Raw genomic sequence first — 14302 nt, 5'->3', positions numbered from 1 at the left:
AGTAAGGATAGCTCTTGCTGCTGCCCCATATGCTCAGTAGCTTCTCTGCAAGCAGCTCTGAGAAGGAAAGATTATTCTTCTACAAGATGCAATATGTAAGGATACTAAAAAAAATCAGGCATATTTATATTCTCATGAAATAAAGGCAACAAGAAATAAACGTTCTTATATTCTCACTAGTTATTTTAATAGAAGGCTAAAAGGGTTAATAATGCTTTAGATTTTGTTGAACAAGACAATAATTACGTGAAGAAGATCTCTCTGATAGAAAGTTGTAGATCTTCATCCCACTTGTGTGGACCTCTTTGGCTTTGTAAAAGCAGTGTTTTAGAGTCAGAAGCAATCTCTGATAAGGCCAGTGCAGACCACAAAACAAGATGAAAACACTGATTCTTGTGGCTTCTGCTCTGGCAGAATTGGACCTCACTTAACAAGAAGTGCAACTGGCTTCCACAAAAGTTAAGTGCTATTCACTGTGAGCAAAGTAATGAGAATCTGCCTTCAAGTATCTAGCTCAGAACTTTCTTTTAAGTTCTCCCCGCCAAAGTACACAGTGGCTGGTTTGAAAGAAGCTCCTACACTTCAAATCTACCTTACGATTTATTTGTGCTTAGCGAGGGCTCCACTCTGCACTGTGCGGATGTGCTTTGCAGCAGTGGCATGAAAAAAGGACTACAATATACAACAAAAAGACTGCAGAGCATGGGCTTATTTTTTGAGATAGCTTTGTCTGGAGGTCTTCCCTTTCCCTTCCATAGCCTCACAGGCAGTAAAGTTCTTTCCCTTGTACAAAAGCTGGGGAACGAACGATAAGGGGTTTATTTATTTCATTCAGAGGGACAATGGGACCAGCATCTGAGTTTTCTGTTGGCCTGTAACTCCCCTGTCGCAGGAGCAGTATAAACATGCACACTAAAGCACTGAACAGCACTTTTGTATTAAATGGTGGGGGGGGGATAACCTGAGTGAGTCCACAGCCTTTATCTGTGATAGATATGTAAGAAAAGAGCCTGGCATTTTGAAGGCTCAAAGAAATTGAACTCGTTACAGTCCCTTCCTTCTTCCTCCTCTGATTCAGCCACCTCCATCTCATACATCCATACACATAACGGTTTCTCACTTTTAAAATATTGCCCTTGGTGTACACATTTCTATGGTGGCAACTTTAAAAGGTCTTTAATATTATTCATTGCCAAAGCAGAGTTGGTTTACTGTGAAATCTTACATCAAAAAGATTGCTATTCTGCTGTTGTTTCTTTCCCATTTCTTTCCTTTTTCCACATGACGTTCCAAACCTCCTAAAATGAAAATCATCTCTGTTTTTCCCTCACACCTTCTGACTTTTATTTCATGGTCCTGATTTGCCACTTATAGAAGAAATTAGCAGGAAAAGATCTCGTTTGGCTAGTGCTTCTCCTAAGCCACCTATTTGTCTTTGTCACCAGCTCAAATTGATTGCCTCAGAGCGCAGAAGAGCAGACCATTAAGTGGAGTGTCAATACCCTTGCACTATCAGTTTCATGGGGCTAAATCAATCCAATAAGCTGAATGTGAAGGAGTGCTATGCATGCTGGTGATGTGTCCCAGGACGGAGGCAGAAATGTATGCATAGCCTGAGACACCATTATCTTTTAATGATACAGCTTTAAAGTACAAAACAGAGGTGGTATTGCTTATGTATGTGGGCTCGTCCTGCAAGTATAGACTACTGGGAGAAAAAAGACAAGAAAAGAAAAGAATGCAAGGAAACATGCCTTTGCATTAATAAAATGACTAATGCAGGACCACTGAATTACTTCTACCTGGTAGCAGCACTCAGACCAGAAAAATATTCCTAAGGGTCCTATTAGCCAGAAGCCACCTCTCCTTGGAGCTATCCTGACTCCTTATTTTGTGCTGCTCATGCTAACAAGTCTAGAAACAAATGCTGAAGTGGTTGAACAAGATGGCAAACCCAGTTTTGTGGAATTTCACACTGGGTCACAACATGGCAGAAGACTTAAGGGCGCACGTCTCTGTGTGTGTCTGTGTAGCGCTGGGCTGAGCATGGTTGGTGAGGTGTACCTGGGGAAAAGATGTGATTTCATCCCACAGTGACACGACACAGCCCTTGTCTTTTTTTTTCTACTATTTTTTGCTATGTTTAAATATGAATGCTGTCTTTTCTGATAATTCCCTTCCTGTGTGTGAGGTGTCTGGTGGAATGAACAGCACTGCTTAACCGAATGCACCTTCTTGATTCTCTGTGAAATAAAAACAGAATCAAAATCTACCAAGGCCTCATGATGTGTTTATGCTTCTTTCCTAGGTTTTACCTCAATTTTGTTACTGAAGAAGTGGAAAACCCTGAAAAGTAGGTACTTTATTTATTTATTTATTTAACTTTTGAAGAGTATTTGTGAAATACAGAACACTGTGAAAGTAGTGATCTTGAGAAATTCTGCATGCTGTTCAAATTGCTTACTTTCCAGCAGATCTGATATCCGTTTGAATTGCAAGTACTTGAAGATTTGCTATTTTTGGCCTGTCGTGACCTTATTATGTGTTCTGCTTTCATGTGTGCAGAGAGCAGAAAACTAAGCAGCTCTCCGGGGCTCCGATCTCCCCCTCAGGATACGAGTAACTATCAGTGGCTCCTTTCAGTGAAAGTTACTGGTATCCTGTCAGGGAAATTTTGCCCGAGAAACTTGTCTGCTGCAATATTTGGCAGTTTTGCTATGTTTAAATATTAATCCAGTATTTAGTTCTTCTTGCTTTAGATGTCTCTAAGTTGCAGGAGCTTGAATGTGCACAGAACAGCATCCCATCCAATTAAGCCTAACATGGAGTATTGGTGGGAGTCTGTCTCAAACCAGGGATGAGATCTCTCACAGTGCCTGTCTGCAAAATGTGCAAAGGAAGGCTTTCCTGCTATGGACAGCTTGACTTGGCAGATCTGTTTTGATAGATGCATCTTGGTGGAAGTGGCCAATAGTAAAACAATATTAATCTTCTCTTCAATTAGAGAAAACATGTCTTGCCGCATCAAATTCAGTTATTTAAGGGAAAAACAACTATTTACTTGATTTAAAATGACCCGATAGATGTAATTTATTTATTTCTTTATAAATGGGACACATGGCTGTGTACCAAATAACTCAAAGATCTCCAGCGCTGTATGCTCATGTAGAGCTGTACATCTGAGATGTGTAAAATAAAAAAGCCAACAGGCAGCCATCAGTGGGGTGCATCCTGAAGGGCTTTAGGTGGCTTCTTCAAAGTCTAAGCTGAGCCTGGTGCTATTCAGTATTTTTCTGAGAGAAGTAAAAATAATTTTATATATATATATAAAGAGATGTTAAACATGAGGGTGTCAGAAAGGCTGACAGATTTCTGTTGTCTCAGTGTCTTTGAGAGGTCTTGGGTGTTAACAGGCTCTTCTGTGCGATAAGGATGTGTATACCAAGGCATTTATGACTGGGAGCTGAAACCAGACAAATGCAGGTGGAAATAGCATTAATATTTAACAGGGTTGACTAATCATTAGAACAAATACCTGTGTAAACATTGGATGTTTCATTGTTAGTCTTCCATTCAGACAGAACACCTTTTTAGAAGCTTTGCTTTAGTAAAACCCAAGTCACTTGGCTCGGTGTCAAGCAGCTGGCTGACACTTCCCATCCCTCCACACGCAGGGAATCGGGTTAGAGGACACAGCAAATCTGGGTTTAACTACCAGGAATCTGTGTACTTTATGAAGTTAAGCGAGGCAGACCCGTGGATTTCTACCCTTTTAAAAAATCACTTCTATGGCAGACTGATTTCAAAAGAAATGTGCAACTAAATTAAACGAGCTGAGTGATTCTGGTCCAAATCCACTTCAGGAAATTCTGGGAGATAGCTTGGGGGTCAGTCTTGGTGATGGGATCAAAGCATTCGCTAGATGCAGTATAAGTTATGAATTGTCATATGGTTACCATCAGTACTGTACAACATTTTTAAACATACACATGCCTGCCACCTTTTGGGACTTTTCATACAGGTGTATGATGCTTGACTGAAATTATTGGTGAATTTTGTTAGAGCTAGTTTGGTTTGTGTTGCCTTTTTCTTTCATGTGGATTGAGTTAGAGGAGTGTATCTGTTTGATCATGTTGCCCTTTGCTGCTTAGGACAGAAAGACATTGCTGCCCTGCCCCCCTCATCAAAGCAGGGCTGGCCTCGCCCACCTGGATTGATTTCCTCCTGAGCAGCCCTGGAAAACCAGCTCCCTTTCTCCTGTGCAGTGCTGTCACAAAGGGCTTCCCTGCATCACTCTGCTTGTTGGGTTGTATTTGGAAACAATGATAAAGGAAAGAGATCACAACCTCTGGGTGCCAGGACAAATAAACAATGGAGAAGGCTGGGCTTGTACATGCTGTTTAATAATTGGCAGGTGGGGACAGGGCAAGTGTCTCCTTGCCTGCTCTGCTGGGAGAGAACTGGAAATGGGGATTCACCCAGAACAGTGAAATGAAACAGTGGGGATATTTTGCATCCATTTGCCACCTGCAAATGTCAAAAAAAGCAAAAAGAAAAACACCCAACCAAGCCAAAACCAGTTGCACAGAGGCATTATGTGAGCCACTGATCACAGTGTCAAAGGCATTTTTATAATTTATTTTGAGCTAAGATGCTGGCTTTCACTCTTGTAGTGTTCCTTATGTTAAAGAACACACACGGCGCTGTGGTGATGCTCCAGGTGCTTTTGAAAGGGAAGAAGTGCAGCCTTGAGCCGCTTGGGGCTTGTAACAGCTCCAGGTGTGCAATTTGTAATATTTGTCAGTGTTAGGGATGCAAATTGCTTGCAGCGACAGAGGTGAACACGAGGGTTCCTTCCTCACTGTGCATGCCAAGGTAAATGTTTGTCGGAGAATCAGTCACAGTTGCTTGTTTCCAGGTGTGCGGCAGCTTTAGAGTAACAGGCAGAGGGAGCTTGGGCGATCAGCCTGAGCCGTCCTCTCCTGCTGCAAACACGCAGGGAAACGTGCTGAGAGGGTTGGGAGGGCAGCAGAGCCCTGACATGAGTGGGGATGCAGAAATGCTCCTTTATCCTGAGGAAGTCCTGGGCTCCCTCTGCCTGCTTGTGTCATGGAGTGAGGGAGAAGGACCAGAGCCCTCGATTATATCATAAAATGCACAGGAAGATATAAACATCTGCTGGGTCATCCTTTAGATGGTGCAGTTTTCCAGATAGGGATTTCTTTGTTGGCTGCACAGGAAGCTTGCTGGAGTGTAGTGAAGAACAGTGGGGTGGGAGAGAGGAAGGGGGAGAGGGTGCTCTTAACCTTAGCCAGAGGAAAGTTGCCCTTGAGCTATGGCAGGAGGGGATGTTTGGGCAGAAAGGGCTCCTGAGGGCCTAAGAGTCTGTGTGGGTGCAGCACTCTGCCTAGGCACAGTAAATTGCTGAGTTAGGTGTATAAGTAGGATAAAATATTATAGGCCTGAGGCACCGAGATACCTAGGTGATATGAAATCCTGGACAGAGAGAGTGGAAATGAGCCAAGCGGAAAGGAAGAGCCCTATAAGTTACAGAAGGGAAAATGAGAAAGGGAAGAAAACAACTTGAAAGTGAATGCTGTTGTTGTCTTTCCAGACTTTTGAAGCAGCAGTGATTCTCACTTTGGAAATGGTACCGTCTCTTCTTTTGTACACTAAAAAGGGCATTAACATAGCGTGAGCTATCATAAGATGTAAAAGCAGCTGTTTCTGTCTCCTGCTAAACCCCCTTTTGATGTCTCATTTTTAAGCCTGAACTTATTTCTTTTATTCCTTTCTGTTAAAGAGCTTCCCCTGATCAGTGCCAGAGGGCCCTGAAGCAACACCAAGTCGGTGTTTGTTCCACTGTGAGCTGTGGTTGCAGCATTCAGCTTCTTTAATGTGCAGTATTTTTAAAAAGGAGCCTGAAATAACTTTATTAATATGAGTAAGTGGAACAACGTTGAAATGTAATAACACATTCCTTTTTTACTTTTACTTTTTAAAATCATGCTTTGCATATGCGTGCTGGCTCAATAGTGATCGCTGTTTGAAATGGGATCTGACTAATCCCCGAGGCACAGCTTCCCTACCATAACCTCATGCAGCCACATCACGCGCGGCTTTGATCTTTTTGATTTTCTTACATTATAAGGATCAGCCCTACTCGGGCTGAGGTCATATCGTATTGTCTAAATAATAAGTGAGTGAAGGAAAAGCCAGGTCTCTGAAAGAGTATTTGTCACCTGAAAATTGACAGGAGCTGTGTTGCCCGGAGCAGTAAATTTAGAGGACTGGAAATCAAGCGTGTTGAACTTTCAGACTCATTCCTTATACACAGTCTTTGAGCTCATCTGTATTCCTGAGCCTCTGTTCTGTACTTCCAAGAAACAGACTGAGTTATTTCAATCAAGACCCTAGAAGCAGCAGGTGCCCGGCCAGCACTTCCTTCCTCCCTTTGCAGGTGGAGCAGGCTCTGAGGCTGGGCTCGACTTTGTCAGGAAATTTGATGAGCTGCAGAGGAGGAAATAGTACAGGAGTGTTTTACATTACAGCGCTGCCTTCAGAGCCTCGTCAAAGTTGGGGCCAGCTCATGTCAGGTGCTGGCCAAAGAGAGCCCTGCCTTAAAAAATTCATGAGCCACATCCTCGGTGTGAGCAGATGATGAGCCTGAAGGCTTCATGTTATAAAGATTAGGCTCTTGGCAGAAGAGCGAAAATATTACTTCAGTTTAAGAGAAAGGAAACTAAGATTTGAACTCATTAATCACTTGAGGGAAGTCTGCAATGAAATGGGCAACTGGAGGTGTTGATTCACAGTCCTTCTGATACCTCAGTACCTATTTTTTCTTTGGCAGTGTAATTTTTTTGTTAGTGCTGTTGGACTCTGGAAATCTTTTTGCTTTAGTAGTCTTCAATTTCAGTCCCATAAAATGGGAGATTTTTAAAGGACGTGGAGCCTGAAAATACTTTACAGCAAGAAGTTAGATTCCTTAGCAGTTACAGTTAAGCAAATCTGCTATCATCTCTCTTTCTATTTTTTTTCCTCCCTGTTGTGCTATTTCATTTACAAAAATTCTATTTCTGTTTGTAAAATAACTTTGGTCCAGCCCAAGTAATCTATCATTGTTTAAAAAGTTACACAGTGCAAAGAACATATTATTGAGATGTATAGTGTTTATAAGCCTGGTCTCAGATTGATAAATCATGTCTTGTGCTGTTGAAAAGCCAAGAAATGAATTGCTTTGCTATGACCTTGGGGTCTGAGATTAGTCAGTTTGTCTATTAGATTTTTCCAGCGTTCTTCTCACTTCATTTATTCCTTCCTTTCTGAAGAACCAAGAAACAGTAGATGTATAGCAAGTCACCAAGGCTTGATGTCATTAGACATTTTGTAAAATCAGGGTTTCAAAATGTTTGCTGTAATCTGTTTTTATATCGGATTTAAATAATGTGAGTGTCGTGTCTAATTAATCTAAAGTGTGCCACCCATTTATATTAATTAAAGTTGAAAGTCACACGTAGCATCTAGGAGGACCGAGCGAGGTTTTTTCAGGGTGTCCGAGCACCATAGGGACGCAGATGGGTGGGAGGAGAATTGTGACTGAGACACTAAAACTCCCCTGGTCCCCTTGTTTGTAGCTGTCTGATTTCGGCGCTAAACATTTAGGATTACACCTCCCCTTCCAGTATCAATATCAGGAGCTTGAATTGTGCTGCTGCTCACCACTACTAAACTACCAGTAGTTACTTCATATGTGTGATGCATCCAGTAATCAAAATGAAAACTAGTTAAAATGTTAATAGAGGAGATGCAAGCCACTGCTACCTCTCTGCTTCTCTGTTCACTTATGTTATCTTATAATTTCATGCCAAGCTCTATTCTGAAGCACAATATTGATGATTATAATCTTAGGAACCAGAAAACAGATGAAGTCTGTGACTGACCTCCCTCTAGCTATACTGTCTGTAAATTTGTAACCCGCTTCAGCACTGCTTTTTATTTGGGAAAGAAAGGCAATGTAGTTAAAAGCACCAAACAGGGACTCAGGAGATCTGGTCGGGCACAGGCTTGCTTAGAAAATGAAGGCTGGGTTACTTCACTTTTTTTCTTCTCCTGTTTCCCTACTTTTCTCCTCTTTTCTGTTTCTATCTGGCTTACAGGGTGAGAGGCACCGTGTCCAGGCTGAAGTCTGGGAGTATGTATGTTGTTCCAAAGTTGAGATTCATCGTGGGCTGTGGGGAACCCGAAAACTAACTTTGGATTTAAAACTGTATTTCCTGCCTGATCTGAAGGCTTTAGCAGGTGGATTGAGCCTTGTGTGTAGCTTCTCTGGGACACAGTTATGGAAGGCTTGTGTGGTGTCATTTGAACAAGGGAGCATGTAGGTACACACACAGACCTGACAGCAACTAGCACCCGAGGGTTTACCCCATGGGGCTACAACCTTCTTTTCATATAAACTTTGGATGAGCTTTCTCACAGAGTAGCTGGGTATAAGCACAAATCCTTTTAAGTCTGAAGCTGGATTCAGATATCCTGCCTTTATGTAACACTTGGAGATTGAAACCTTTCTTGTGTTATTCTGTTCCATTTACTCATAAACCATGCATTTCACTGCAAGTTCTTTTGTTCACGTCAGGCCGCGGTGCCAAACATTCAGTGCACAAATTATAGGATTACATCTGGAGATAATCAGGAGAGACAAATGCTAATCTTTCAGCTATTTTGCAAAGCCCATTTGCTCATGTGAATTCATCAGATTACCTTAATGTGAAAGTCAGGTCAGCACATTACTTGTGTATTGAGTTATTTTTCTCTTTGAATATTTACTGTCCATCGTAGAATGAGAATATTCTATTTAAAACTCTCCAGCTACTTCTGTGTCACTGTCTCCTTGAAAGAGTCCAGCGGAGGGCTACAAAGATGATAAAGGGTGTGGAACACCTCCCTTATGAGGAAAGGCTGAGAGACCTGGGGCTGTTCAGCCTTGAAAAAGAAGACTCAGAGGGGATCTGATCCACATCTATAAATATCTAAGGAGTGGGAGGCAAAAGACGAGGCTGGACTCTTCTCAGTGGTGTGTGGTGATAGGACGAGGGGAAATGGCCACAAACTGAGGCATAGGAAGTTCTGCACAAGTGTGCCTGGGAACTGGGTTGGACTCAGTGAGCTCTAGAGGTCCTTTCCAACCCCTACAATTCTGTGACTCTGTGATTCTGAAATCTTACTGATTTTCCCTACACCTAACACCATAGCAAGCTGCCCAAATGCCATCAATTCTCTGCTAAGCATCTCAGAAGACAAGGATTCTGAACACCAGTGAATCTAACCTCACTTTCCAGAGCTTAGCCATGCCCAGTGTCTGGGGTAAAATGTTAGATTCACAGCCTTCAGACCCATAAAGACCTTTAATGGGGGAAGTGAATCTCCTGAATACAGAAAACAATTTACCAGACCAAATATTCTACATACACAGAGTCAAGAATGGGTTTTGCTATTCGTGAAGTGTATAAAAAAGAATTTAATTAAGTCTGTGATTCAGTAGCATTTGTGTGTTTTTGTGAGGGAGAAAGAGATCATTATTAGATCATAGGGGAGCTAGTTCTCCGGCATGAAATTGGTCTTGATAAAATGAACTTGCTTTTACGTTTGCTCTTTCTCTAAGCTTATTAACTGCTTACTGCTTGCGTGCCTCACATCATCAACTTGTTCATTATAGTTTCTTATAAAAGGCTGATAATTCATTTCTGAAGCTTTTCAGTCCTGGATGCATGTTTTTAGATGGGTTCAGATTTCTGAAATCTCAGTGTGAAAATAAATCTTTGCATTTTTCAACTCAGATTAATCTTTTGATGTTCCTTCTTGTGCTGCGAGCTGGAGATTCTCCTAGAGTGGGACCCAAATATTATGAGCTGCTTTGCTCCTATTTATCATCCTTTTTTATTTTTTCAGTAAACATCTAGGTTGGAATATTTGGCATATAACTTGATCCTTTTGTCCCGATTTCTGAAGTGTCTGTACTGCTCTGTGCCGTGTCTTGATGGTGCTCATGAAGCTCAGGTCGAGGGCTGGGTATGTGTTGCCTGTGGCTCAGCCTGGCAGCCTGTGCAGGCTGCAGTGGGTGTGATGTCAGCTTAGGCATGGTAGTATTGAAGTCAGGAAGATTTTCTTGCAATTGCTTCCTAATTCCTAGTGGGAATGGCAGTAAATCAATAAGGAATAATGCACTTTTATAAAAGCAGCCAGACTTCCTTCAGGACATATTGCTGTGCAGTACCACACGTGAGTGAGCGGGGATTTTAGAGTCACAAATGAAAGGATCTGGAAGAAGTAGTCCATACTGGAGCAGCAGATGCTGTGGTAGGTTCAGCTGAGTTCTGCCTTCAGCTTTTACTTCTCTCTTTTCCACCCCCCCACCTTCCCCCTCAGGAGACCTGCTGTAGATGGCCTAGCCTTCACAAGCTGTTACTTCTCTGAGGGTGGATGCAATTAAGCAATTTATGAGACGTACAAATGTTTGAAGGGCTGCAGTGTGCTTGTGAGCCGTGCTTGGGGGGTGTCTGTGGTGGGGTTTGGTGGCAGTCACTGAATCCCCAGAGTACTTTCAACCACCTGGAGTGAAGAAGGGAAACTGTGACTGTAATTGTTGGTAGCTTGAATTAAAAAAGGGAGAAGGTTAGGACGGAATTGAGATTGGTGACCCAAAGGAAAATCCAAGTGATTTTTCTTTTATTTTTCTTTTTAATCTTCAATTGCACTGAACTAGATCTTTAGATTGAGTAACATGAGTGACCCTATAGTCTTGCAGCACTGCAAATTTCAAGTATTTCAGCACAGTACCTGCTATATGTAGTATAGCAATTGAATTCAGCCCTTTCATTTTGTTTTTCCCTGTTCGAGCCTGTTGAATGCAAATTTCTCCTACCACACCTGAGTGTCCCTTGCCCTAGGGATGCAGCATTGCCTCCTGGATAGCAGCGAATTGAGAGGGAGCAGGGAGCACACCTGGAAAACAGGATGTGCCATGTGATATGAGCCTGCAGTGATCAACACCACAAAGACTCTGCCAGGCTGGATCCCCTGCTTTGTCTCTGACACAGGCACTTTGTGTGAGTGGTGCTTGGAATTCACCTGAACAGCGCAAGCAGATGGTGGAAGGACTGGAAGGATGACTCATGGCATCAACTCACCTGCCATCTGGAATAGGGATCAGAGGGAGAAAGGGCTTCAGCAGCAGGGATAACACAGGCTGCCCATTTCACTGGGCACTATCACCTCTGCAGGCAGCCACAGGTAGCTGCTGCATGAGTGCACTGCTTTCCAGAGCATGCACATTTCCCTTGTACATTTAGTTAGGGACTGACCTCATGGGTGCTCTCACCATCTGTAATGCCTAGGAACGTGTGTGTAAGATGCATTCAACAAATACTGCTATTTCTTTTTCCTTTTCCCTTGTGTGTTTCTGTTTCTTTCTCCAACCCATCTTTAATGGTCCTTATATGAGTGCTGAGTCCTTTGGGGCAATTGCATGCCATGAGGGGGAGAAATGAGCTTTGCCTGCCGTTTTCAGGCCCTGGTAGCTGTGTAATTTATGGCTGCTTTCTAAACACCACTTTAGCGTTTGAACTGGTTCAAGTGACTTCAAGTCTTTCTGTATTCTGCTTGCACTTCGTTAGAGCTACCTGTGACAGGTCAGGAAGTGTAAATGAGAAAAGAGACTGATGTAATCTGTGGTGTCTGTAAAGGCTTCAAAGATATACCTTGATCATTAATTAAGGCAATAAGGATGTCTCATAAAATTGCAGTTGGGAAGACTAATAATTCACTATTGAATGAAGAAAGGCAAGGTCACTTGTATAATTACCTCTTCTAACATTTATATTCCTGGTACGAAATGCTCCTACTCGCACAAAAGTCGAGGTGACAGCTGTGGAAATATTCAGGGCTGGGAGACATAACTTTGACAGCTTAAGCTTTGAGGTCATAATAAAAGAAAGCACAGTTGTCTTTTCTGTTCACTTGTTCTGCTTCGTTTTCCTAGTGTGAGCATTTCAAACAGTCACAGCTAACTTAGAGCACATGGATGCTTAAGGAAGGGTGATCGGCGAAATGGGAGAGGAACAAAGATGAATGCTGTAGACATAGGGTTTGGTATTGCTGTGCTGTCTTTTAGCTGTGGATATTTGTATTGAAATTAATAGTGCAATTTCTATTCACTTTCTCCTAACTGTCAGATATAGTATCCGATTCTAATCCCTTTTATGTTTTCAGAATGTAATAAATATATTGTAAATGGTTTTAGCAATGAAATTTGCTTGAGAAATCAGAGATACTGAGCAAACATCATTGGAGGATGGAAGGAAAAAAGAGAAGATGGAAGATATTTGGGGAGGTCAAGGCTGTGTTGCCATGCTGACACAGCTGGTGGTGGCTGTGCTTCTCTGGGCTGTGAGGGGGGTGATGAAGATATTGTGGCGTTTTGATTTTAACAAGTGACTTTCCCTATCAGTTTGATGCTGAGGATGTAATGTGTTGAGACCGGGCAGAGGTTGAAGCTATTGCCCTGGGGCAGATATCCACACGGCGGTGGATGCTGAAGAGGTGAGCCCTCAGCCAGGCCTCTCATCCTCTGCTGAGCTCTTTGGAGGAAGCAGAACTCAAGGAGCTCAGCTGTTGGGCCTCTCCTCACCGTGCTAGAAGGCGAGCCCCAGGAGCCTCCAAGAACTTTGCTCTTTTCCCAGGAGTTTCACAAAGTTTCGGTGTCTCTGAGCTTAATAACATGGTACGTGACCCCGTTTGCATCAGCTCTGAGAGGTGGCTGTTGCTGTGGCCATGCTGTTTGTGTTGCCCCGTGTCTCATTGCTGCAGAGCAGGTTGCCTGCTCCAAGCCCTGGCGGCCCGCTTGGCATGCTGATGTGATAACCTGCTGAGTGCAAGGTGCGTTTGCTTTGCTTTTTGCCTTCTCTGTTTGTTTATGTGAATCATTGTTACTATGAATCAGCCCTGCTAGAGAAGTAAAACAAATGTTTATTCACAATCTCCCTGGGTAGTTGGCAATATCCTAATCTGCTTTAACAGCAGGCTCGTGTAATGTAACAACTAAACAATGCAGCTGAGTTTCCACTGCCTTGTGTTTTTCTTCATTTTCCCCACTTCTGCACCCAAAATACACACAAGCCTATTGGAACATCTCTTTCAGTGAGGGACATGCAACCCCAGATCTGTGGCTGTGCATGTACAGGAGGATGACAGCATGTGGGAACTCAGAGCAGTTCTGCAGAATATTCATTGCAGGAATAAAAACCACTTAAAGACTGATGCAGTCTTAAAGCTCTAAAGCTGTAAAACCTATTCTGTTTTACTGGAGAGATCATGACTCAAGTTTAAGCTAGTGAGGGCCCTGGACTTTTGTGGGCCCTTTTCGTTCACTTTATGTGGCTCTGAAGCAGGTTTGTCTTAGCGGCCTGATACAATTCACCAGAGAATAGGTGAGGGGGCAGTGCATTTATGGTAGATATGAAGGTGAATAAACTCACCACATCAGCTAACCGGACAAAAACAAACGGTGTCCTGGTAGGAATCAGATATACTTAAGTCTATAGACTTACAGAGTCAGCTACAGCATAGCGATGTGATTTGTTAACGTCAAACATTCCAGCCCAAATCAACGAGTGCCTTGGCTATCTAAGAATTACTGTTTTGGAACCAGTTTTTCATTCAGCTGTGATGACCTGCATGTTTGTGTACTAGTGCCATATAGGAAAACCTCGATCGTGCCAGCTGATAACAGCTCTCAGGTTGCACTTGAGACTGGCAGCTGGATAAGGTAACAAAGCATATGGGCACTTGGCATGTTTTAGAGCCTGCCCTTTGATATGGAGTGTAGTTCTGCAACTCCCCAACTCTCTTTTTGCTCTTGGGTATTACTATGTAGATATGCATAGATAAGAGGAAACCCATGACCTAGACTAACAACTGTTCTTCCTGTTATTTGCAGAAGCAAGCCAACACCTGCTACCTAAGGGTAATTACATGCAGCAGAGACTGCTGAGTTAATTCAGCTTTATGTTCTGTGCCTGATGCAGCTTTTCCTTGTTGCAGAACTGAACAAGTTGCTTTCTGCCCCCCCCTTGTTCCCCTTACCCTTTAATGCTGAGCCTCAGAAATGATAACGTGTGGAGCCCTAAGACAGTGGTCAGTGTTGTGTTAGAATCAGCAGCCTCTTGTATGCCATTAATGGTGCTTTTACTAGAGCACTATCTAAAACTTCTATAGGCTGATTCCAGCAACTGACTGAAAGCGC

At 42.8% G+C, this 14302-nt stretch overlaps 1 protein-coding gene across 1 annotated transcript in view; it reads left to right on the top strand.

The window, feature by feature from the left end:
• Nucleotides 1-14302, top strand: part of SLC7A11 (solute carrier family 7 member 11) — a 55402-nt gene that overhangs the window by 17760 nt on the left and 23340 nt on the right. Inside the window, exon 6 of the mRNA XM_065736347.1 lies at nt 2309-2353. Coding sequence (XP_065592419.1) covers nt 2309-2353 — 45 coding nt within the window. The remainder of the gene's footprint in view (nt 1-2308; nt 2354-14302) is intronic.

Source organism: Cyrtonyx montezumae, unplaced genomic scaffold, assembly GCF_038088225.1.
Source record: "Cyrtonyx montezumae isolate F1298 unplaced genomic scaffold, pur_monq_1.0 scaffold_2, whole genome shotgun sequence".
NCBI lineage: Eukaryota > Metazoa > Chordata > Aves > Galliformes > Odontophoridae > Cyrtonyx > Cyrtonyx montezumae.
Note: the sequence above shows the minus strand (reverse complement) of the source record. Positions and strands in the feature narration are given on the sequence as shown.